General features: G+C 37.7%; 1 protein-coding gene and 1 long non-coding RNA gene across 7 annotated transcripts in view; one reads left to right on the top strand and one right to left on the bottom strand.

Moving 5' to 3' along the window:
• LOC116241946 (uncharacterized) overlaps positions 1-6,500 on the top strand; it is a 49,515-nt gene extending 43,015 nt beyond the window's left edge. The window contains exon 6 of the long non-coding RNA XR_016463456.1: positions 3,535-6,500. This is a non-coding gene — a long non-coding RNA (uncharacterized LOC116241946). The remainder of the gene's footprint in view (positions 1-3,534) is intronic.
• GRM5 (glutamate metabotropic receptor 5) overlaps positions 1-24,359 on the bottom strand; it is a 249,549-nt gene that overhangs the window by 14,328 nt on the left and 210,862 nt on the right. For all 6 annotated transcript variants that reach the window (XM_090134072.1, XM_090134071.1, XM_031612458.2 and 3 more), the window contains 2 exons: positions 24,034-24,160; positions 12,224-13,163 (listed from right to left, as the gene is read on the bottom strand). In XM_090134072.1, the coding sequence (XP_089990198.1) occupies positions 12,224-13,163; positions 24,034-24,160 (1,067 nt within the window). The remainder of the gene's footprint in view (positions 1-12,223; positions 13,164-24,033; positions 24,161-24,359) is intronic.

Here is a 24,359-nt window from a genome sequence, read left to right as displayed (position 1 = left end):
ATAACCAGAAGAGGCAGTTTGTACCCAAGAAACAGAAGGAGAAAAAGACTAAGAGAAGGAATTTGAAGATCCTAAATGCTCACAATAAGTTGAATTCCAAAAAGTAGCCATCAGAAGAAAAGAAAGAGGTAAAGTTTCCTTGGCAACTTTGTTCTGAAGAACCTTTGGTTAGGATGCTTGTGACACAGGTAAAGAAAATGCCGCATTCCCTAGCTGTCACTATACATTCTATACATTTCATTGCCCTGCAAATCAGCAGAACGGATCTCAGAGAGATTGCTATGAACCTCTCAAGTTTTGCCATCCACTCAAGAGCAAAATAACCATCAGAAAAAGCACACTGCTCCTAGACTGCCCTAGTAGTAACTACTCCATGGCCATTCATTCAGTGCTAAATATCCACTTAATTATGACAAGAGTCACCAAGCTTTAATAAAACCTCCCACTGTGAAACATGCATCTGACCTGTGCAGGGTTCTTAGCGTAACCAGACTGGAAAGGCAAAGGGTTCAGCATAAAAAAGGGTTTTCAGGATTCAGAATATGTAAAGGTTATGATTTACTTCAGAATGTCTTGTATTTCAAAAAAGTCAAGGTACTTTTCCCTCTTTGCTGTTAAAACAGAGGATAGCTATAAATTACTTAATATGAGAAGAAAATATTAAAAACAAGCTAACAACAACAACAAAAACCAACCAACCCTTAAACATTTATTTTCAGTTCTCATAAAAAAAAATGTTAACACTAAAATAATTTTGCATTTCACCTGAACAATGGAGGAGACATAAACAGATTTATTTCCTTAGAATCAGTTCTGTGACTGTATACTGGTTGGAAAAAAGAGAGAAAACTATGCATCAGGACACAGTGTGACTAAAGTGCAAATGTAATGTAAGAGCCAGTGTAAGTAAATTCTGTTGAAGGCCTTGAAAAGTTCTCAGTCCATTTTTCAGGTTTTGTTTTTGTATTAATTTATTATTTCAGCATCTGTGGGTAAGGATCTGCAGGCTGTTTCATTCTTGGGCTGGGAGAAATCATGTCTGTACTGGGATTTCCCCATACTAGCGGAAAACACCAACACAACTGCTTAGATTTCAGGGATTATTACATCTTTTCCTTGCTGCCTTCAGCTTCTATGAAAGGAATTTTCATAGACCAAAATTAATGTATTCTATCAAGGAATAAGGACAGAATCTCTCAATGACACCACTAATAATACATTACAATACTTTAGACATCAGTTTTACATATCTTCATTTGTAAATCCTTGCTTTTCATTTCCCCTTCACTGAAGTTGTGGGCTTCTCTACAAACAAGTGCTGATACTCTTCAGATATGGAACTTTTTAGATTATGTCTTCACTGTAGAGCGTGGTGCTGGCATCCTGGTGGTTCTGAAGTGACATTAGGCTGAAACCCAGATGTGTTCATGTCACCTCCACACCTGCTCTCCTCTCGTATCCTTTGAAAGGGTCTTGGAAAGGATCCATTTTATAAGGTGGTACATAAGCTAACTAGAGGTTGTTGATGGACCAGACCTGAAAGAAGTGTCATACCTTAAATTTCTGCATAGTTTGGTCAAAGACTTAACCAAATCAATAAAAAAGTAGTCTAGTCTCCGTAGAATGTTAGTGGTAGTAAAATATCTACACTACACTGATTGAGAAAGATTACCCAAAAGACAAGTGTTTCCAATAGCAAAAAGTAGGTTTTCAGACAATATGTTCTCTGAAAATAAATCCCAGCAATTAGAAACTGGCTTTTACCCTTAGGCATAAGATTTTTTTCCTCTCTCTCACTTTTTTTTTTTTTCTTTTTTTCCTCTCTCTCACTTTTTTTTTTTTTTTCTTTTTTTCCTTTTGCAGTAAAAACTAAGAAGTAAAACTAAGTAAAATATATCTTAGGATATCTTTGGTTTTCAAATGCAGTGCCAAGCAAGTTTAGTTTGTTGTGTAGGAGATGGAGATGTGTCATCAGTTTGGTACTTCAAAAGCAACCTCACACTGATATGCAGAAATTTAATTATTTATTCAGTACCAAATGTTACTTGGTACTCTTCAGATTTGAAAGGAGTAGCTTTGATGAACAAGCTTTTTTCTACTACAAGGGAGGAGTAATATCTTCACAAAACTGTGCCTTGGTGCCTTGCAGGAGCACTGAAAGTGACATTTCCATGTCCACTTAACAGGACAGAGGATATTGAGAAAAATCTGATTGTGGGACAAGGACTAATCCTGGAGACATAAATTCAGCATTGTACTGACTAATTCCTAAGAGCCTTCTGAGTTAATAAGATTCCAGTTTTTTGTTTGAGATGCTGAATGCAATATTAGATATCTGAGATTATTTCCAAATCACGCATTTCCCTGTAAGTTAGCAGTAATCAAAGCAGGAAACATCTATTAATTCAATCTCAAAGTTCTAATTTTCTCCATTTTGAAATGAAAATAAATTAATCTGTGAAAAGGGAATTTAATTAGAGGAGAGGAGAGGAGAGGAGAGGAGAGGAGAGGAGAGGAGAGGAGAGGAGAGGAGAGGAGAGGAGAGGAGAGGAGATTCAGAAAACTTTATAGTACATTGATGAAATACCATCTCTTTGCTCTCCATTGCTTTTACTCAATGTGCTTATCTTGGAACTTGTCTTTTCAATGTGCTTATGTTAGGAACTTGTACACTTGTAACACTCAGACTGCTGAGTGTTTCAAAGCTGACCACCTTTCCAGGCTGTTATGTCAGATTTTATGTGCAAGCAATATTTTTCACCAGCACAATTACTTGGTCTTGATATAAAGAAATGATGAATATCTTGCATTTCATAGGAGCAGAATTGGAGCTGACCTTTAGACTAAATAAAGCAATATCTGTATGAAGTTTCTACATAAATGGATAAAGAATGGACTATGAGGAATATTTAGCATTGTTACTGCAAAGAGTGTTTTGAACTGCAAATATATTGTGTTTTGAAAATCAGTTAGCTATACAAGGCTGTTCTTTCTATTTTGATATAGCATTCCATTGTCCTGAATACTTTTAAAGAGATCTCAGCTAGTTATGGATATTTTTCCATTTATATAATTGTTAAATTACATATCATTAAGTATGGAAATTTAATATTGTTTGTTTTTAAAAAGTCAGCATATAAATGTTGTTTGCTCAATAGCAAAATTCCATCAAACAAATCCACTTAAACCTAAATGCATAATTAATTTCTGCAGACTATTTTTTAAATTATTTTTCTTCTCTTTAAGATTTTTTTTTAACAATTTATTTTAATTAAACAATCATATGTAACTGCAACTGGAGGGTTAAAATTACATTTTTGATGTCATGATATACAACGCATTATACTGTATCAAGGAAAGAAGAGTAGACCCATAGCACAATATTACCAGTATGTTTATCTACCTTCTTCCAAAAGGGGCACGATGTCAGACAAAGACTGCTGTAAGATTTTTGTACGTTAGCATCTAATTTACATGAAATGTGGTTCTGCCTGGCTTATTCATTATTTTGAATTTCTGTTCTTTCTTTTGCAGGCTTATGCAACTACAGATGCCATGGGAAGGTCTCACTACTTTATTCATTACTTCATTCATTATACTGAATAGGGAAGTTACACTTCATTTGCTCTGAAGCGTTATAAATGTTAGAAACTTCTTTAGGTTTGTAAAATGGATGGATAGGGCTGTGTTTTGACTTGGATTTGATTTAAATGTGACATTTTTCAAATTTGTTGACTTATAAGAAAGAGGTTTCTCGAACTGTCCTTTTTCTGCTACCTCATTATTGAATTGTGGACTGTAAAATGATTTAATTTTTGGCAATGTATAATTGTGTTCTAAGTCCTAAACTGCCAGCACTTTGGATAATTACTGCATCATATAATGCTACGACCAAAACTACAGCAAAGTAAAAGTGTTGTTGGTTTTATATATTTTAGCAGACCCCTGGCTATATTATAATTCATACAGGCATTTACATTGGAGTAGGACAGCTCATGTCTTGTCTAGACCTTGTAAGGAGACTAGATATCTTAGTCTTCTTATCATAGAATCATAGAATGGCTTGGGTTGGAATGGACCTCAAAGATCATCAAGCTCCAACCCCTCCGCCACAGGCAAGGCTGCCAACCTGCACTTTTAGTAATAGAATTTTCATAATAAATACAATGCCAGTTCATATCAAAGTATGCTCTGGAAAGAAGCAGAAGTTGGTTTGGTAGAAAAATCTCTGCTCTGACCAGATAGTTGTCTGCAACAGGATTTACATCCTGTTGTGTATAGACAGCAGAACACGTGTATATGCATACAAAATGGACATAAGAAAATTTGAATGGCTCGTCTGGACACTCTTTAGTGTGATGAGTAAGGGAAATACTGATACAGTACATGGTATCATTTATTTGTCACAACAATTTCAGGAGACAGGTTGGAAGATGAAAATCAAGGTAAGAAAGACACTACTGTTAAAAACTGTAAAATCTACCACCAAACTGCTGCCCCATCATTATTGTTCCTTCCTTTCCTTTTTTTGCTTTTTGTTTTATTACACTAACAAGGTTGCATTTTTCCACCTAGAGCATATTTGGGCAAGAGTAGACAGGGAACTGTTTACAATGTAAATTTGTTTGAACAGTTCAGCTATAGGATTTGATTCAAAATGATGGAGACACTGTCTTACTTATACAAATAAATCAAAAAATTAAGCTTGAATACATGAGCTCAGTCAATGCAGCCAAACAATTTATATCAATCAATCATTATTTTAATTAAATTTGAGGGGAAAAATTCAAAACAACAACACTAACACTGCACACATATTAAAATTCATTGTGATCAGGGCAGTCAAGAATATAAATTCATTGTACAGAGGGAATATTTTAGCAACAATTCATCAAAATCTTTCATACCTAATAACTTTCACTAAGTTACATTAAATATTCTTCAGTCATTTCACAATATTTGAAGTTTAATTAATCACAGCATCAAGCTTGTCTGAAAAAACACCAGGAGCAGTTTATCTAGAGAAAAATGAAGGACTTAAACAATTCAGCAATCTCACAATCTACGTTTTGTACCATATTAGGTTAAGATGGCTCAGAACGTTTCCCTTGGGAACTGGTTAGTTAATAAATGCAGACTAATCAGTCAAAAGGATAATGACTTCCTCTGAAGAACCAGACTTTTTCCTGCATGCATCAAAATTCTTTTTTAGCAAGGCTATGAAGCAAACAACTTATATCTTGCATCACTTTGCTTATGTTTTTGAATAAGAAAAATTCTCTTCGAGCCAGACATTCGGCTCATCTCAATTGTTACCTTCTCTTGTGGCATTATATCATGTAAGAGATTTACTCCACTTTTTTTTCTGGTATTTTATAGTACAAAGTCATCCAAACACTTCTGTGCAATTTGTAGTTCATGGTTCCATTGAAACAACATGTGTAGGAGTTAATTTTTAACAATGGGGGGCTTGTTTTGGTACATGCTAATCTCTCAATGACTTCTTCTGCCTTATGGTAATCTTTACTTCCCTCTTTGTGTAGCACTTTTACTTTCCACCTTCTAATGGGATTTATGATGCTGAGACAAGCAATGGCTAAATGCTGGTCACTGCTAAAGTTCAGAGATGGTGCACACCATATCTATAATGCAACTTCTTAAGCATGAGTTCTCCTAAATCACACTGTTTACTAATCCCCTGTTTAGATGCACCCTACTCCCTCAAGAGGTAATATAAATAATTAAGTTGTCAAGAAATGATTTGCCTGTTCTATAAAAATTCAAAATTTCAAATAACATCATTGCCTCTCTCCACTTTAAAAAATGTTTGTTTGTTTGTTTGTTTCAGTAAGATGAAACGAGAACTGTATAAGATTTTTTACTGTAAAGTTAGTATAAAAATTTGATGGATGTTACACTTATAAGACAAAAGAGACCCAGGGTGGTCATTGTCTGACATAGATAATCACTGTTCTTTCCACCAGGCTGGAAAACAACTTTCTGTCTTTTCTGATCAGTTGCTTTATACAGGCCAGAATGACTCCACTGGGCTTCAAGAGGAAAGCAATCCATCCTGGCCTAACTGACAGACTGTTAATACAGCTTGTTATGAGCAGTGGTATACCTGTCATGAATTCAACATCATGAGGTTATCACCTCTGTTATCCTCTAAAGTTCCAGAGTTAACCAATGCAACCACTTGCAAGGCTTGCACTAAGTGCTATCCAGCAATTTGGCTGTGAATATTATTGAGCATGAACTCATAACCCCTGCCCTGCTGAAGCACAATAAGTTAAAATTTTCTCATATGAGTTTGGAGGAAAACCGTGGCATTCTTTCTATCATTATTCAAAATGTGTAGAAGAAATGGCTCGTGCTGCATATAGATGAAGACAGAATTGGCACTTGTACTGTAAGAAATGTGTCCGCATAGAATATGCAGTGGCAGGAACTCACAATCAGTATCTTTCTCAATGACAGCATACTTAAATGTCAGCCAGCTCCAGCTTTCAGCAAACTCCCCCCATCTTTCTTCTACACCGCTGTCACAGGCTGGTAGGCCTCCTGGTACAACCCTGCCTTCTTTACAGCACTATTTGCTCCATGTCAAATAACCACTTTGTTCCATTTCTCAGAATGGTTATTTTCTTGAGGCATAATCTTGCATATTTATTCCAGAATTCCTTTGCATGTATGCATACACATATTGTAAAAGCATTTCATTTCAACTTGATGTCTACAACTTCAGTCTATCCATTTATGGGTTGATGGTTGGACTAGATGATCTTAGTGGTCTTTTCCAACCGTAATGATTTTATGATTCTATGACTTATGGATATGTCCCTCAACCAGTCAGCAATTGATTCCTGGGCCATGGAAACTGAATGGACTGTATCTTTGAACTCCTTGGTTCCAAAGGACACCAATATAGGGCAGATATAGAGTGTATATAGATGGCGTATATATAGACAGAAGTTTATTCGTAGACATTTGGCTGGAAACTCACTGCCTTCTCACTGTTTTCCTCATTATTAAATGTAAGAGTTGGATCTTTCAGATGTTTCTGTAATAGCTAATTCACTTCTCAAGTTAGTTCAAGCCTGAAATTTTTGGTTCTTAATTTTTACTTCTATTTGAGAAATTTCAGTTCAGGCTTCAGAAAAAAAAGCCACTTCGAGATTTTGATGCTGAGATAAAATATATTGTTGTATGACATAGTATTTTAACTGCAATATTTTTTAACTATAAATGGTAGTTTCTAGATTAATTCAAGGATATTTGTCTTATTTTTGGATCAAAATATATCCTGTTGAATTGTAACAAAACAGATATAGCAAACATAAGAGGTAAAAAAAAAAAAAAAAAAAAAAAAAAGAGAAGAGGTAAGGAGGAAAAAAACAGTCACTCCTTGCAGAAAACAGAGTGCACAGCATGATTGTAAACACGTTTCCAGAATGCTTCATTATGGCACAGTTTGGGACATTCTGATGTAAATACCAATTATAACAACTTGTGGTCAGAGGCTGAACCCAGTCCAGCGGAAAACTCTGCCTTGCTCATCACTTTTTCCCCATGGGAAAACTCATAGGTACAACTGTCAGCTGGCAATTAAAAAAAATCCAACAGCTCCTTAATTTCTTTCTTTGGCCCCTCAGTCTCACTGCAAACATAAATAAATGGGGACGCATACAAACTACAGCTCTGATTCAGGTTGTATATCAGCAAAAGGCTCTTCATCAGAGGGCGGTGGGCATGAAACAGACTCATCAGGGTAGTGGGCACAGCCCCAAGCTGCTGGCGTATCTGGACAATGCTCCCAGACATATGGTCTTGCGTGGAGCCAGGAGTTGGACTTGATGATCTTTATGGGTCCCTTCTAACTCAGAATATTTTATGATTCTATGATAATTTTCAAGCAGAGCCATACCTCAGGTTCAAAGTGGTGTTTTCTCTTCCTTCAGAAGTTCTCACCTCACTGTTTAAACAGATCTGCTCCCTGCATTCAGGTCAAGGCTTGATCAAGGGAAGAATATCAGTTTTCTATTGGCTTTCACTTGTGTTACAGGAGAGAGCAGTTTAGAATTTGATGCTCAAGTGACAGAGAAGCCCCTTAAGGTGGGTTGGAGACCCACAGGAAGAAGCAGTCAAGGGCAGGAAACACTGCCATTCATACCCAGCAGTGGGAGACCAGGAGCATGGACTGCATGTACTATGAAGACTTGGAGCAAGCTAAAGAGTAGGGCAAAGAACACTGGTTAGATTTGAAAGACTATTACACAAGCATGGCAGAGACAGAATGGGGGTTTTAATTAACAGTAAAAGGCAAACTTGCCTTTTTGCAGGTTGAGAGAGATGCATGTGCTTAAAGGGAAGTTATAATGAAAATTAAAATGAAGTGTCCCTGGCTTGAATCATTTAAAGACATGTTCCAAAAGAGATAAACACATACAGTGGTTAAATTATTGTGTGTCATTTAGGAGTAAGGAAATGTAAAAGAAACACTGGAATATCTTCTCTATCCCAGACCAAAACAGCAAAACAGACCTTTTAGTGTGCAGCTGTGGCTAGAAATAGCACAGTAGCTACTCTTATATCAGAAATGCACCATCTTAATCTTACAGAGTAGTTGGAGAACAAGTAGACAAACAAACAAAAAAAATATTTCAGACTTCTCCAAAAGAGTTCTGCTTCATATGTGATAACAATCCCTGTGACCTTAAGATAAAATGAAGTTTTGGTCAAATTGTTTATGGCCTTCCTAGTCCCTGTGAAATTACAAGGTAAAACAGCTAGAAGCAGAATGTCCAGATGCGTTTCTGCAGAGGTCATGCGACTTTCATAGAATCATACAATTATAGAATGGGTTTCGCTGGAATGGAACTCAAAGTTCACCCAGTTCCAATCCCATGCCATGGGCTAATTGCCATCCAGCAGCTCAGGCTGCCCAGGGCTCCATCCAACTTGGCCTTGAGCACCTCCAGGGATGGGCTATTTAAAACCTATCTGGACTACCTGTTCCAGTACCTCACCACCCTCTCGGTGAAAAACATCCCTCTGCCATCTCTAAATTTTAAAACTCTACCCCCTTGTCCAATCATTACCTACACTTTCACTGCAGCTAAGTGGTGTTCAGCATGCTTCTTTGTGGTGCTGCTTTTATTGATGTCCAATTTGAAACAATGCCTTACTTTGAAACAATGGTAGAATATACTTTGTAGGCTGATTCAGAATAGCCTACATGAAATGTTTTTTATTTCATTGGGTGATGAATAGCTTTACTCTGCCCAGTAATATATTTTGGTGGGAATACATTCCAATGCTTAGCCACAGCTTGTCTGAACTTTTATTTATTTATTTATTTATTTATTTTATTGAAGAGCACCCCATGCAAAAAGTCATTTAGGACTGTAACAGATGTATTGCTTTATTTAGGCAAAAACAGTGTTGTTATCTGTCATCTTGCAGCTGATGTGAAAGCTCTGAATGGAGCCTTGGTATTATCTGTTTGACAATGATTTGATGCAATACTACACTGTTATAAATTAGTGTCAAGAACAAAAATGCTAATGATAGGGGCTCCTCTCTACACTATTGATTTAAATAACATCTTTCTTTAAAACTCAACAGTGACTCACTCTCTCTTAAACAAAACCCCACTGTGCTATTTAAATAATACCATGTAGCTCTACCGCGTATTTCCTTTGATTCAGAGTACTTCAGTGTTTACTTGAAAAACCTATCAAAACAAGATTGTGAACATCGTACTGAATAATACTGTGAAACATATTACTTTGTGCCAATTTTTTTTTTAATATTCTATTTTTTAATATTCTACTTTCTCATGCTCTACAGTGAGCAGAAGTGAGGATGAAAGTGGTTTTCTGTTTTTTTCTTTTTTTCTTGGAGATGATATCAGATACAGGTGAATTCCTGAGCAGCATTTTAAGTTTATTCAGTACATTCTAGGACTCTGTTTCATTTTCTTTCATGCAACTAAAGAGACATTGATTAGAGAATTTCTCATAATTGATGGAATCAGTTTGATGTTGGATTCCCAAATCCTTCAGGCACATACTGGCTAAGCACTGTTAAGTTCATTGGCACCATCACAGTTTAACTAGCTTAGGCATTTTGCTGCAGTTTTTAGTGTTGATGAGTAATGCTGGCAGCATGAAAGCTTTTCTCCAAGTGTCAGATAAAACACTCTAGTTTTTTATATCCAGGTAAATATGCCAATATATCAGCTTTGTGCTGCTTTCTTCATTCTTACACGAACGCATCTGATGCTCTCAATGCTATTTTCAATGCTACTGAAAAAGAAGTCACTATCAATAATCTATTATGTTTTACTAATATATCTCTACTGCAGGTATATTCTACACATAGAGACATAAAGAAATGGAAACAGAGTCCTCAAAAAGAAGAAAATACATCTTGTCTTTAAGACGCTCCATACTCAAATTAAAAAAAAAAATTAGAGCAATTTTTTTTTTTTAAACTGAGCTGTAACACACGACAAACAAATCCTTCCCAAGTCCAAGATCCTCCCATTATCTGTAATTTCTTCTTGCCAGGAAAAATGTTGTGAGATGGCAAGTGAGTTCTGAAACCAAAATGAGGATAGATAAGAATGATCTCAAAGAGGAAGAATGTTATACTGTTGAGGACACTATGAAGAATGCCTCTTTTACCAGCCCAGAAGTGGTTACAGGGCTCTTAGCTTCAACATCTCAGGTCACACAAACATACAGAGTTTGTAGAGAGGTAAATTTCAGGTAACCATCACATAAGCTGATACAGGATTTATTATTTTGAAACATCATCTTATTCTTCATGTGAAAATGAACGGAAAGATAATGCTGTTTACAGATATAAGATATCTTGTAAAAACCCATCAATTTATGTATCAATTAAAAATCACTGAAAGAGAATCATGAGAAATAAACTGGCAGAAACAAATAATCATTGTGACATAACCTGCCCTCTGTAATAATACTAAAATTCTTCCTTGAATCAAAACTTTGGATCATAGAGAAATTGAACTATAAATTCCCCTCGTTCCATGCAAACTTTAGTGTGAACAATGACATGTCAAGAAATATTCATATTATCAATCATAAAATACATGTGTTTCAGCGAGGAGGGAAATACAGCTACCTGTCACTTCTGGGCGAGGCATGTAGAGCTGAGGAATGATAAGATTTCTTTTCTGCACTTTTTCTGCATTCATACAGGCAGAATTCTGTGATTATGCTAATAATTAAATAACCCCAAATCACCCTTATCACCCCCATAGCAAAAGTGTAAGAGATCAAAAGACGTAAATGAACCACTGGCTTGGATGCACTCCTGCACAGTCTGTCTATGAGTCTGGACTGTATTTCCACTTTAGAGTTTTCCTTTCCCCTCGGTGTTCACCGACTGTAATTTTTATATAATGAACATACAAGCTGTCATCACGATCACTGAATTCCGGTATTTTTGTGGGAAGAAACAAAGAAATAGCTCACAAGGAGGTATCTGGTTGATGGCAGGAAGAGTAAGTAGCAAACATGGAGTCTGTGAGCAACTGACTTTGATGGAGTTAGGAAGATGAATATAGAAAAAGATACCAAGATAGGTAAAGGAGAGAAGATAGGTAAAGACAAGGAGAAAGAAGTCAGGGAGAGATAGCAGAAGAAAGGAAAATCAGGTCATAGAAAAGGCATAACAGAAGAATCACAAGACAAATCCTCAGATGCCTGAATGGCCACTTGTGATGCCACATGTGTTGGCTACTCCACCTTGATTTTGTAGCATTAGCAGCCACTCAGTTGTCTTCCTGCTGTGACTAGAGAAAAAATACAATGACTGTGCAATTCATTCAAGTGAAAGAGCTTGCAAATGAGTGCATTAAGAACAAGGCAATTAGTAATATTTCTTGTTCTTTTTTTCTCCCTACTAAGATCTTACTTCCCTTCCTGCAAGAAGTGGACAGTTGACACAGCCAATGCTTCCATCTCTGTGATTGTTTGTCCATTGCTCCGTGTCCTGCTTTTGCACAACATTTTGACTAAATCAGACCTGTTGCTGTTGTAGATGTGGGAAAGAGGACTTTTCCTCTCCCAGTGGAGAGGCAAAGGGAATTAATATATCTCCCTCTGCCCTTTCATTATTAGCATTATCACTTAACCCTCGGAAAAACATAATAACTTCCCCACACTCACACATTAGCAGACTTTACCTAAGTGTTTCACCAGATGATCCCCTTCTTTTCCACAGGTTCACCAGGCTGCTTGAACGGCTTGCAGCCGAAGATGACTTCCCATCCCCTACGTGCATGCGGACCACAGTCGATGTGGTGAATGCGCTGCGTACATTCCTTTCAGGCTTAGCAAGGATGATGTAGACCTTGGGCACAAACATACAACCAAGGGCCACCGTGGCACTCAGACTCACTGAGAAACACATGGTGATTATCTTGTAGTTGCTTCCAAAATATATTGGCACAAAAGCCAGCCAAATGATGCAGGTGGTATACATTGTAAAGGCAATATACTTTGCTTCATTGAAATTAGCTGGGACATTTCTTGTCTTAAATGCATAAAAGGTGCAACTCAAAATTAATAATCCATTGTATCCAAGGGGGGTTACAACACCCAAGTTGGTGGTGTTACAAATCAAGTAGACCTCTCGGATGCTTGGGTAATCATGCATTATATCAGGTGGCTCCATTATAAAGAGGGCAACAATTATGCCTAATTGTATACATATCAAGATAAATGCAATAACAAGTTGGGCACAGGCACTCATGAATCTAGGTTTCTTTGTACAAATTTTCTTCTTGCTGCCAGCCAGGATTCTTGCAATGCGGTTGGTCTTAGTTACTAAAGCGGAATAGCTCATAGCTGGGGAGAGACCAATGCCAATTCGTTGAAGATAACAGTAAATCTGTTGAGGTTTTGCGATGAGACAGAAAGTGCACAAGTAACCCAAGCAGATGCCAGCTAGAATGATGTAGCAAAGTTCTCGGCTGGAAGATTTGACCACTGGAGTATCACGATACATTATGAATATAGCCGTAACAAACAAGGTTGCCAGCAGACCCAGGCACGCAAAAACAACTGCTGCAATTGGTTCAGGATCACCCCATCTGAGATACTGGACTGGTATGAGGTCACAACCTACAGGGAACAACAACAAAAAGAGTAAATTGAAGTATGTAGGAATTAGATTCTTTAATGATAATGTTATAAATTGCCCTGACTTTTCTCTTCCCTTTCATGAAGTTGCTGCTACCATCAATGTAAGCTAGTATTACGTTGATATAATGGCATACTAAATATTTTTCAGTGACAGCTTATTTCAATAACACACTTTATCTGTTTGGAGTCTAACAATCTAACACTATGACTAAAAAATGTTCAAATATATTAAGAAGTCACCTCGCATCACAGTGGAATTTACCCTTAATTATTATTATTATTTTTTAATTTAGTAAGTTAAGGACAAATTTCATAATCAAGTTGCATTGCCTTGATGTGAAATGCTCAAAAGTTGTCTGCATAGCATATGTCCTTTAAGGAGCAGGCATCAATGATATATTAACACACACTAATTATGAAGTATATTAGTACTTGTTTAATGACAATGCAGATACTCTAGCCATCAAGAAAAAGAGTACTTCTTTCTCATACAGAATCATTCTTTTCCAGCAAGACTTTTCTGGGATTAATGATGTAGATGATATGTACTTTGGGATGTCCTACAGTACTCATTTCCTTATCTGTCATTCATGCTTTTAAGATGCTTGAGGAATTAATCCCTCATCTCGTTCACAAAATAAAACTGATAACAATAAATTAGAGTCAAAGTTGAATTAAAAATGTGCAGCCCCTTCTAGTGATATTTGTTTTTTCAGTTTCTGCATAGATTTAATAAGTCATTCTTTGTACCTGTCTGTCAGTGGTTTATGGGCTGGTTCCACCCAGCTCCATGACTAGTGGGTCAAAGGGACCCAGGGACCCACACCCAGAGAAGGGAAAAAGGGAAAAAGGAAAAAAAAAGGAAATAGAGATGGGCCTGAAAACAAAAAAAGTGACAATGATTTGAGGATAAACAAACTAATTTACTAAATATGATACTGAAATGCAAGATAATTCAATATAATACAAAATAATACAATATAATTAGAGTTGAAGCTAATAAATCAAATAAATGAGAGTGTCTGAAAGCCAAAGGTTTTTCATTCCACATAGTGCTTGATTAACTAGTTAGCTTGACTAACCTTTATTACAAATTAAAAATGACCTCAAAATTTAGGACTGTTGGAATCAATTTGCTTTTTGGCTGGGCCTGCCTCAGGGTAGAGGGTGGCAAAAGAATTTTACCCCTTGTAGATGGAGTGCTGGGCATTCACATCTGTCTTTTCACTAATGAGGGCAATTTGGACAAGGCACTGTTTGATGAGGACCTGGATGCTGAGCAATTCAAATTAGTAAAGGAGCCTGGGATCTCAATATCTTGATGATCAGTGGGAAAAGTAAACATCTGTTTTTTTGTGGAATTTCTACATGTAAGATGTTTAGTCTTTTCCTTTATTTTCAGTGGAGCTTAAAGTATTTTGAAATCTCTTGTTGACATTCTTAACGATAAAAAACCTTTCCATGCTAATAATTTTGGTTAATATTAGATTTAGATCCCTTCTCCTCCCAGTATTTCTATATTATGTATTTTTAAACACTACTGTAAAAAATATATAAATATCTACAATGTGATATTATAATAAATATGTTGTCTGGCAAAAGTATGAGGCAGATAGTTCTGTATTCCTGCAGAAAAATCAGCAGAATTAGGGTAACAAAATGTTTTACATATCTGCAGTTAAAAGATGCATCACTTTGGTGTAACAGAGTTTTGCCCTTGATAATTAAACAAAGATTAATTGGCCATTTGTATTTTAACAGCTTTGGTATGATAAGCTTTCTGTTGCAATAATAAAATTATTGCCATGTCTTAATGTAACAAAGACATTTAGATCTTCACAAAATACTCTTGTGAGCATTCATTAACTCCTTTTGGTTTTAAAGGGTTTTCTTATTCAGACTGAGGGAGACAAGGTATTTCATTCTGACTTCATCAAGATTAATGTAGCATGCAAATGACATCATTAAAATCATTCTATACCACTAAGAGTGGTGGAAGAAGGGTGAATAGCAGAAAGCACTCTCTGGGGTAAGTAGGTATCTCTCCTTGAATGGGTTCTTCCCAAAGAAGTTTTTTGGGTTTGTTTAGCTTGGAAAAGATATGGGGAACTTAGAAGCAGGAGACGTTACCGACTTTTTACGCAGTCTGGTAGCAATAGTACAAGGGGGAATGGCTTTAAACTAAAAGAGGGGAGATTAACATGAGATGTTAGGAATAAATTTTTTACTCAGGGTATGGTGAGGCCCTGACACAAGCTGCCCAGAGAAGCTGTGGATGCTCCATCCTTGAGGTGCTCAAGGCCAGGTTGGATGGGATCTTGGGCAGCCTGAGATGGTGGGGGGCAACCCTGTGCATGGCAGGGGGGTTTGAACTGGGTGGTCTTTAAGGTCCCCTCCAACCTACGCCATTCTATGATTCTATGATTTCATCAAATGTAATGAATATTTTGGAGAATCCATTTGTTATCAGCCTCTATTACTTCTGCATCTTGGACTGGAATTTTCTAATGTTCTTACCTGACAGCTAGCCTTTATCTGCAGACAATGATATAGAGGCTGACCTGTGCACAGTTTCTAACATTACAACAGAGGCCAGACATCTCTCACTGGTTTAAAACTATTTCATGCCTTTCTTGCTTTATTACCCTTTTACATTCTCTTAATAAAATACCTTAGAAAAGAGTTGAAACTTGTGCCATTTTTATTCTCTGTAACTGAGTGTACTTTGCAAGGGGAATGCTAAGCTGTGCAATTATTTATTCTTCAATTAAGATTTAAGGACTGGATATTCTTCATAAAGCAAATGATTGGTGAGGCTTTCATTTAACAGTTTTGCAGATAATGGTTTCTGACAATGACATTTTGCAGAAAGAGATGATCAAATCAAGTAAAAGAAATATGGGAAAATGGCACAGTCACTGTACAGTCAGTTTGATGGCTATTATTTTACCAAGGCAAATGCTGAAAATGCTAATAAAAGAACTATCTTCCATCCCATAAATAACTGTGTGCTCAATGGTGATTTGGACAAGATCCCATCCCATAGCCCACCTCTTACACTTCATCAACATCTTTAAGCACCTGGAAAGTCTTCTCTCCTCACTGGCTCAGAAACTCCAACTGAAACAGAGCCAGCAGGCCCAATCCTGTCTTCCCTGCCGTGGGCTGAGGCAATCTTTGGCTGGTGGAAAGGCTGTTAGGAGCAAGTCCAATTTGGAGCAGGTATAGAGTTGTACTCTGTGCTCAAAAGCGCACTGCTTCTGGGACCAAAGCACCAGTAAAATTGCTATAAAACAATCTCTATGTTTCTCTGGCCAGAGACATAAACTGTGGGAGCTAAGGACTAGATATGTGTGTAAATAGCAAGACAAATAGATATAAAATATCAGAGTCCTGTTCAACATGCCAGGGAAGAGATTTCTGTGAGGAGCATTAAAAAAATATCACCAACAAATTACAGATGAGGGTATCTGAGGATTTCCTGGGACAGAAAATAGATCTGATATTCTGTAATATCCACCTCTCTAAGGATGGGCTAAATGGTGCTATAAATGAGATGAGAGCTCTTGAAGGTTTGATCCTTGCCATGGGTCTATGAGTAGCCTCTGCTCTCTCTCCTGAGCTAAACTTGCCACTTCTGATCTTTCATATTGCTTTAAAATTAGTTTGTCTTGATAAGAGTTCACAGATACGAAGCACTCTGTTACCATTCCTATTTTCAGGGGGTTTAATCATGACACTGTCTTAATTTGTTATTACAGCCTTGATGCCTAAGAGAGCTTACTATACCTTCATCATCCATAAAGCTGAAAATCTATTTCATGACAGGCAATATGAAACACATAATTAAACTAGTTCCAAAGGTAAACACGACAGATTAAGGCTTGTAAATAGGATGCAGTCTGAAAAGTGAAGGGAATTCAGGGAAATCCCGTAAGTCAACATCATGAACAAAAGTTCATTATCAGTCCATATGAAGAGTAAAACTGACAGAAAGTTACTGCTGTTTTTGTAAATTCTAAATATTTTTGTGGAGGTAGACACCCCTTAACAAAAGTTGTACTTTTCTTTTTATCTTTTTTTTTTTTTTTTAATCCCTGTCATAGATAACAGGAGTTCAAGTGCCATACCTAAACAACAATCTACTGACTTAGAATCATAGACTTGTATGAGTTGTAAGAGACCTTTAAAGGTCATCTAGTCCAACTCTCCTGAAAAGAACAGGGACATCTACAACTAGATAAGGTTTCTCAGAACCCCGTCCTCCTGACCTTGAGTGTCTCCAGGGACATGGCATCTACCACCTCTCTGGGCAACTTGTTGCAGTTCACAACTACTTAGTTGTGAAAGAGAATCTCAACATGGGACTTACCATACATGATTTAATGTCTATTGCTGCCATGTTGTTAGATATTTTATATCAATATTCCTGAGTTTTCCCTGTGCCATAATTTTAAAAGATGGTAGAAGGGAAATCTTGATTAGAGATCCAGGTTTTCACATATGGAGAGGTGAGAGACAGGAATGTAGGATTCAGAACCAAAATCCTAGTGAATCTGGCAGGAAAATCTTCATAATAATGATTTTTAACAGGGATAAAGCCCCAACCTGTTGCCTAAACTGACAAGGTATATGTGAGAAATACACTCTTCAAAGTCCTGGGTGAAAATCAGCCCTGCTGATGTCCATGTGGAATATGTGCTATTAAAATGAGAGAACACATCTTTAACATGTCAGTACTAAGGTCTGGTACCTTTCAATGTGGTAATTTGAACTATTAATATCAACAGTTCTTTCTCTTGTTCCAGGGGAATCTTTCATAGTCATAGCAATAGGAGGGCAATGTGGAAGCAACCATCTGTTTAATTATCATCTGCAGCAACTTCCAGGCTGGCATGTTTACTGAAACCATTCACGAGGGTGGATTTGCACAGTCAGTGGGTGCAGCTGAGAACATGCCACAGGTTTCTTCTGCTTCTTCTACAGGGCTGGAGCAGGAACCTATCACATCCTAATCTGCAGAAGCTGAGGCTTCTGTATTGCAGGAGGTGAAGTTTCAAGTAACTCAAGTACACTGATTTAGCTGTGAACTGTAGTAAAAGGCAAGGCTGTGAGTCTTAGAACAGTTCATTAAAGTTACTGTATGACCAAATGGGGAATGGTTCCTAAATTAAATAAATGTGCAGAATGATCAGAACAACTGATGAACTGTAGGAGTTGAGTCCATCTGTATGCTAACTCTGATGTTCTGACTTGAGTTTCACCAAAAAGAATATTAGCTCCATATTTTAATGTAGTGTTTTTAATGCAGAAATCCTGGTTGTAATATTGTCACCTGAACACTTAATTCACTGTTATCTGCTTTTCCCAAAAGGCAGATGTGAAAATGACTTACGGAAATGGCTACATTTCATTTGGCAAAAAAAGAAAAGGAAAAGGAAGTGCACTTTTCCTGTGAAATTAGGGTGGCAATCAGATTTCATCTTAGTTAATGCACATCTATAATGATGAAAACAATCTGCCAAAAATTGTGCCCTTTTTTTAACCTCTGTCTGAATTACAGTCTTGGAAATTATGATCAAAAGTAGGATCTTAATATTTCAGCAGCAAAATCAATGTCAGCATGGGCTAAATTCTGTTCTGCCTCATGCTCACAATTGTCAGACAATTACCAATGGTTTCAACTTTATTATGAATTGTGATAGAAGAAAGCCATTTTATGGCAACAAGCAGTTACTATTAGATAATATTTCAGGCACAGATATGAATAACGTTTTTTCATTAAGGATCCAGATGAATGAGATATTCAATTTTCAGAACCCTATATCACAGCAAGGATGGGCAGCAAACAGGAAGAACCAGCATCACCCCTATGCTGAGTCCCAACCGAGCTGTACCAGACCGTGCCCAGGGCTCCTTGCACCACCTGTTTTCTGCTGATCTCACTGACAGCATGAGCAATGCCCTCAGAATGAGGAAGGCATTCATTTTCGTTCCTCAGGGAGAAATCCTGATCAAGCAGAGCTTGTTGGTGAAGCCTTTTTCCTCCAGCTACATGAGGCATTATGATCACAGGTTCTCATCTTGCTTCAACCACCCTGACAAGTGCAGGAAAAGTATCACGTTGAGCTGTGAGCGATCCAGGAGGCTCCTGGAATGTACTGAGGACCACTTCCCAAGCCAGGCAATAGATGGCCCCACGAAGGGGGATGCAATGCTGGATCTGTTGCTGACCAACGCCAGTGAACTGATTGATGACATCAGCACTGGAGGCTGTAGTGACCATGCAGTGGTGGACTTTATGCCCCTGAGGGATACTGGACAGACAAAGTAAAATCAGGATGTTAAACCTCAGGAAAGCCAAATTATAGTTCTTCAGGGACTTAGTCAACAAACTCCCCTGGGAAACCATCCTCAAATGTAAGAGAGTAGAGCAGGAATGGCAGATCTCAAAGGAAGCTTTTCTTGGGGCACAAGAGCTCTCCATCCTCAGGTAAAGGAAGTCAGGAAAGGAAGGATAGTAACTCAAATGATCCTATGATCCTATGATTCTATGAATTCATGTAAGTACAAGCTTGGGCTCAGGAAGGACCAGGCCGCTAACAGAACACAGCACAGGTATGGTCGGAGCATGTTGAAGTGTTTTGTCACATAGAAGTGGAATGCACTTTTTTTTTCAGTTCTCGCCATTCAAGTGTTGTTTGGATACTCTAGTTCCTATCTAGCATTTTCGAACATGAAGACAAGATCATAAATCTGCTATATTGGGTATACTGCACCTTATTAGGTGAAGGAATTTTTGTAACTATGGCAAAAATGCATATTTCTGATGTTTAGCCTTATCCATGAATTCAGCTCCTATGTTCATTGGAATCTAATCAAGAAAACCAAATAACCAGCATAGTTGGAGTACACACAGAGTGAGGAAAATGTCAGCGCAGCCTGAAGATAATCCAAATGTCACTTAATTAATATCATCTGCTTTCTTTGATGTCCCTAAAATTACTAGAGAGAACCATTTCTGTTCTTGCTTTCTACTGTCCCTGAATCACAGAAAAAAAGGAATAATTGTCTCTTTCCCCCTCAAAAATGCCCTCAGACAAACCCTAGGGATAACCAGATCAAGATGTTCCTACAGCCACTCACAAACTTTTGCGTTGCTGAGCAAAACTTGTTCAGTTTTCCCAAGGAATCCCTTCCGAATGAAGATGATCATGCCCACAGAGTCAGTGGGTTCCCGGAGAACCAAAAAGCCATTCTCATCAGTCCACTGAAAAATGGATTGCATCAGGATTTGGAGATAAGAAGGTTTGAAGATGAGAAAGTTTTTTTATTCATATCTAAACACACCTGGAATCCATTTATCTTCCTCCCACTGTGAATGTAGCACCAGTAAGTGCTTTAGGGAACACTGGAGGTGTAAGCATATATTTCTGAACTTCAAATCATGTGTTTCTTCTGCTCTAATTGAGTATGGCTCAGTCACATTGAGTGCTGTGTGAAGTGGTTGTGTCACATACACATATTACTAACATAGTGTGTGGGGAAGAAGGAGATCTACAGTGCGTAATTGGTTGACACTAGCCCAGGAGAAAGAAATGGACCTGGAGAGCATTTGGGGATGGTACACATGGACTGGGGAAAAAGAAAAGAGAATTAGTAGGTTTGCATTCTAGGTGCAGTTTGGTCCCTGGGGAAAGTTTTGTTCACGAGCAGTGAAAATAAAATTTGCAAGGAATAAGATATTAGCGACTAAACATTGTTTTCCTAGCCTCAGTTTTTCTAGATGGAGATATTTTCCAGTAACTGATTTAATCAAGAGAAATTCTTCCTCCCACTCATCTTTCCCTTTGGACTTACTAAGCCTTACTGTACTTGAGATCTCACAGCTCTTTATCTTTTATGAGAATAATGTTTTCCTACACACGTTGCATCCCTTCTGTCTGCTCTCCTCCTGCATCTGAATTCTCATATTGGTGATTCTCATTCAGGTGGCTGAAAAACAAGACTGAGCTGCTTTTTGCAAGCAGCATCTCAGCCATTATATCTTTTATATATTGAAGTTTGTGGCCAAATTGATGCTGGTCATTGAGTATAAGAAAACTGACGTGATATTTTGTTGTGTGAGCCAAGAAAGGATTCAAAAAATGTTTTTATCTAAGTTCAGATCTCTGGCAGACAGTGAGGTGCAGCCTCACTTTGAAAGCCTTTCCTTTTGCATGGCTGATAAATTTACTGGCTCAAAAACCAGAGGCTCAGAACTAGAACTCTCATCTAAAAGTGACCATGCAAGGAAGACTTATTCCAGTGAGCTTTTATGTGTGGCCTTGAGAGGCTGACACTACCTAAGATATGACTTTATCTTGCAGCAAAGAGACACAGACTGCTGCAGTATCAGATGTAGGGACATTTCAAGGAGATTGGTGTGCACTTTGAAAAATTAATGAGAAGTTTCCTCACCAGAATTCAAAATACACTTCTCTCTCCTTACATTTACTTCACATTTATTACTAAACTTATGCTGTAAACAAAGTTAGATTGAGAGGTAATTTCTTTACAAGCTGCAAAAGTTGGGTCTATAAATGTGATCATAAAAATATACAGCTTAATATATCATACAGATAAGTTGGGAATAGACTTTTTAAAATCTGTTTTTGATACAAGGCTAAACAAGACCAGATCCAACCATCATGTGAATAGTTAAGTTAGATAGGAAACATAGGGCCATGATGATAGGGATCTTTTTACCAGGAATGTGTGCTGTATGAGCAGTGCTCATATTGGCTGAGGTAGGGTTCAGTTACCAAATACTCTGCTGAATCTGTGCCCGGCTAAGAAGCAACAATTAGATATCCTGAAAAGCATTGCTTGGCACTGATGTCCACTGTTGTTTAATGTGTGCCTATCAGATTTCATTGCTATTACAACACAAAATGCATGTCTAAAGACAAATGTAATGTTTTCAAAATATATCAGTACATGTACTACATGAAGGAGTTGGCTTGACTGGAAGAACAACTTTGCTTTGAAATGACCAGAGTTAGGTGGAAAAGCATCAACCCACTCTTGAGGGCAAAGTAATACCTTGAGAGGATAAATCCTACCACAAACCCAGATTGATACCTGGCTGTGGGACCTGAGTGTCCTGGAGAGCCAGCACAAAGCCCCAGGCCCCAGAGCCATGCTGGAGGCTGTCTGCTCCACTTTGCCCTACGTACAGCACATGAAGTCTACTTCCTTCCCTCCCCTTCCCTTCAAATTCTCCAACACGATGGGCAGTTATAAGCACCACTGTTTCAAAAAAAGATCCTCTGTTGATCAGATTAGGCACTTAGAGCAATTTCCCTTCTAGCCTCATTGAAGCAGCTGTTATTCCAGCTGATCTCCTTTGGGTAAAAATTCAGGTGCTAGCTGAAACAAATGTGTGATCTGGGAACTGCTGCATTTCAGAGGAATTTGTTTGAAGAGTTGGCCATTTGCACCAGGTGACTTTCACAAGTTGATCAGCCTGGTGCAGCAGCCTGGTCCCTGCAGTGCGGGTCAATATATGGCCAAGCCAGGATGTAAATTTGAGTTTATACTCAAAACTGTGTACTGTGTGCTGGAAGAAGGAATCAAGTGGATTAGGGTCTCTTTTTCTTCCCTTCTCCATTCCTGTGACATGAGAATGCTTTTCCTGATGTGAGAGGGGTTTTCTGACTGATTGCTGTGTGCTCACAAAGGCAGTGCTGGAGGTTCAGGATTGGAGGAGAGTTTACAAATTTAATTTACTGCTGCTTCAGTTTTATCAGTTAAAAGTTTTCTTGGGAAATTTCATGTCTGGCATTTTTTGATAAATCCCCTATCAATTTCAGAGCTAAATGATTTTTAAATTATTATTTACTGTCTTTGTATAATGCATTACTACAATGTAACATCCCTTACCATGGAAAGATTTTGATTAACCTTATTTATAGAAATCTATCTAAAGGCCGAACATTACCTGACACTCTTCCAATTACATAAACTTACCCAGCAAAGTGTTTTTCCTTATGCCTTCCTTCTCTTTAATCTCACTCATTTCTCACTTCATCCATAGAAGTTATATGTAAACTGAGTCTGTGAGCTCTTCTAGAAAAAGCCTGTCTCTTTCTCCCCTGGTGCAAAGTCTGTTATAATGAGAACCTGATCCCTGAACAGCATTTGAAGTGTCTGTGTTCTCTGAGCATCTGAACACACAAATCCTGTCTATTAGTCATAAAGAAGAGAGTCTGTGGGATACAAGTGTTGGAGTAATTTTGCCTCGGATGCAGGCAAATTGACATTCTGCAAGAGTATGGAGATCTTCACCATGGCCAGGAAAACATGAAACCTACGTTTAAGCAGACCATCTGGTGAACAAAGGACTGCTACAGTGCTAAGTCTGTTTGGAGCACTGATGCTTTCAACAGCAATAATTGCCACAGCTCTTCTGTACCTGCCTGGGACTAAATAAAACCGTGTACAGTTTGATTTTCTTTAATAATTTCTCTGATAATGATTCATTTTTCAGTGTGTTTGAGGAAGGGTGTGAGCTACACAACCTGTTTGGTGCTAGGACAGTTTCGAATTCAATGCTAGGACTAGATTTTTTATTTCTAGATTTTGCAATTTATGCCTTTAGAGAGCAGTTGAATCAAACTAAGGGCTTCTGGATCAACTTGAGGAAAGATAACAAATACCAGTTTGAGTTCAGATTTCAGCTGTATCTCTAGGTTTGATCTGACTAAAACAAAGAGTCCTCATATTCACTTGTATCTGCCATTTGTTTCTTCAGCTTAGCTGATGAACATATTAATTAACAACATAAGCCCACCCATAACTTGTTTACCTGTAAGCTCATCATTGGGCCAGGAGCCGAGCTGGCAGGCCTTGCACGTGTATTCATCAAAGACGTATTCATTCTCTTTACAAGGAGTGCATGTCCAACAGCAACTCACTTCTCCTTTACGAATCACCTGAGACAAAAATTGACATTTGATTTAGCAACAGAAATGTACGTTCATGCTGCCCCAAGTACTAATTTTTTTGTTGTTGTTGTTAAAGAGAACTCCTGATATGATATGATGTGATATGCTGTTCATCCAAAAAGTGACACAAGTTCTCCGTTCCCACACCATATATATATATATATATACCAGAAGAAACCAGTAACCC

This window comes from Phasianus colchicus, chromosome 1, assembly GCF_987193195.1.
Source record: "Phasianus colchicus chromosome 1, bPhaCol1.hap1.1, whole genome shotgun sequence".
Classification (NCBI taxonomy): domain Eukaryota; kingdom Metazoa; phylum Chordata; class Aves; order Galliformes; family Phasianidae; genus Phasianus; species Phasianus colchicus.
The sequence above is the reverse complement of the archived record's forward strand: the minus strand, read 5'-3'. Positions and strand labels throughout refer to the sequence as shown.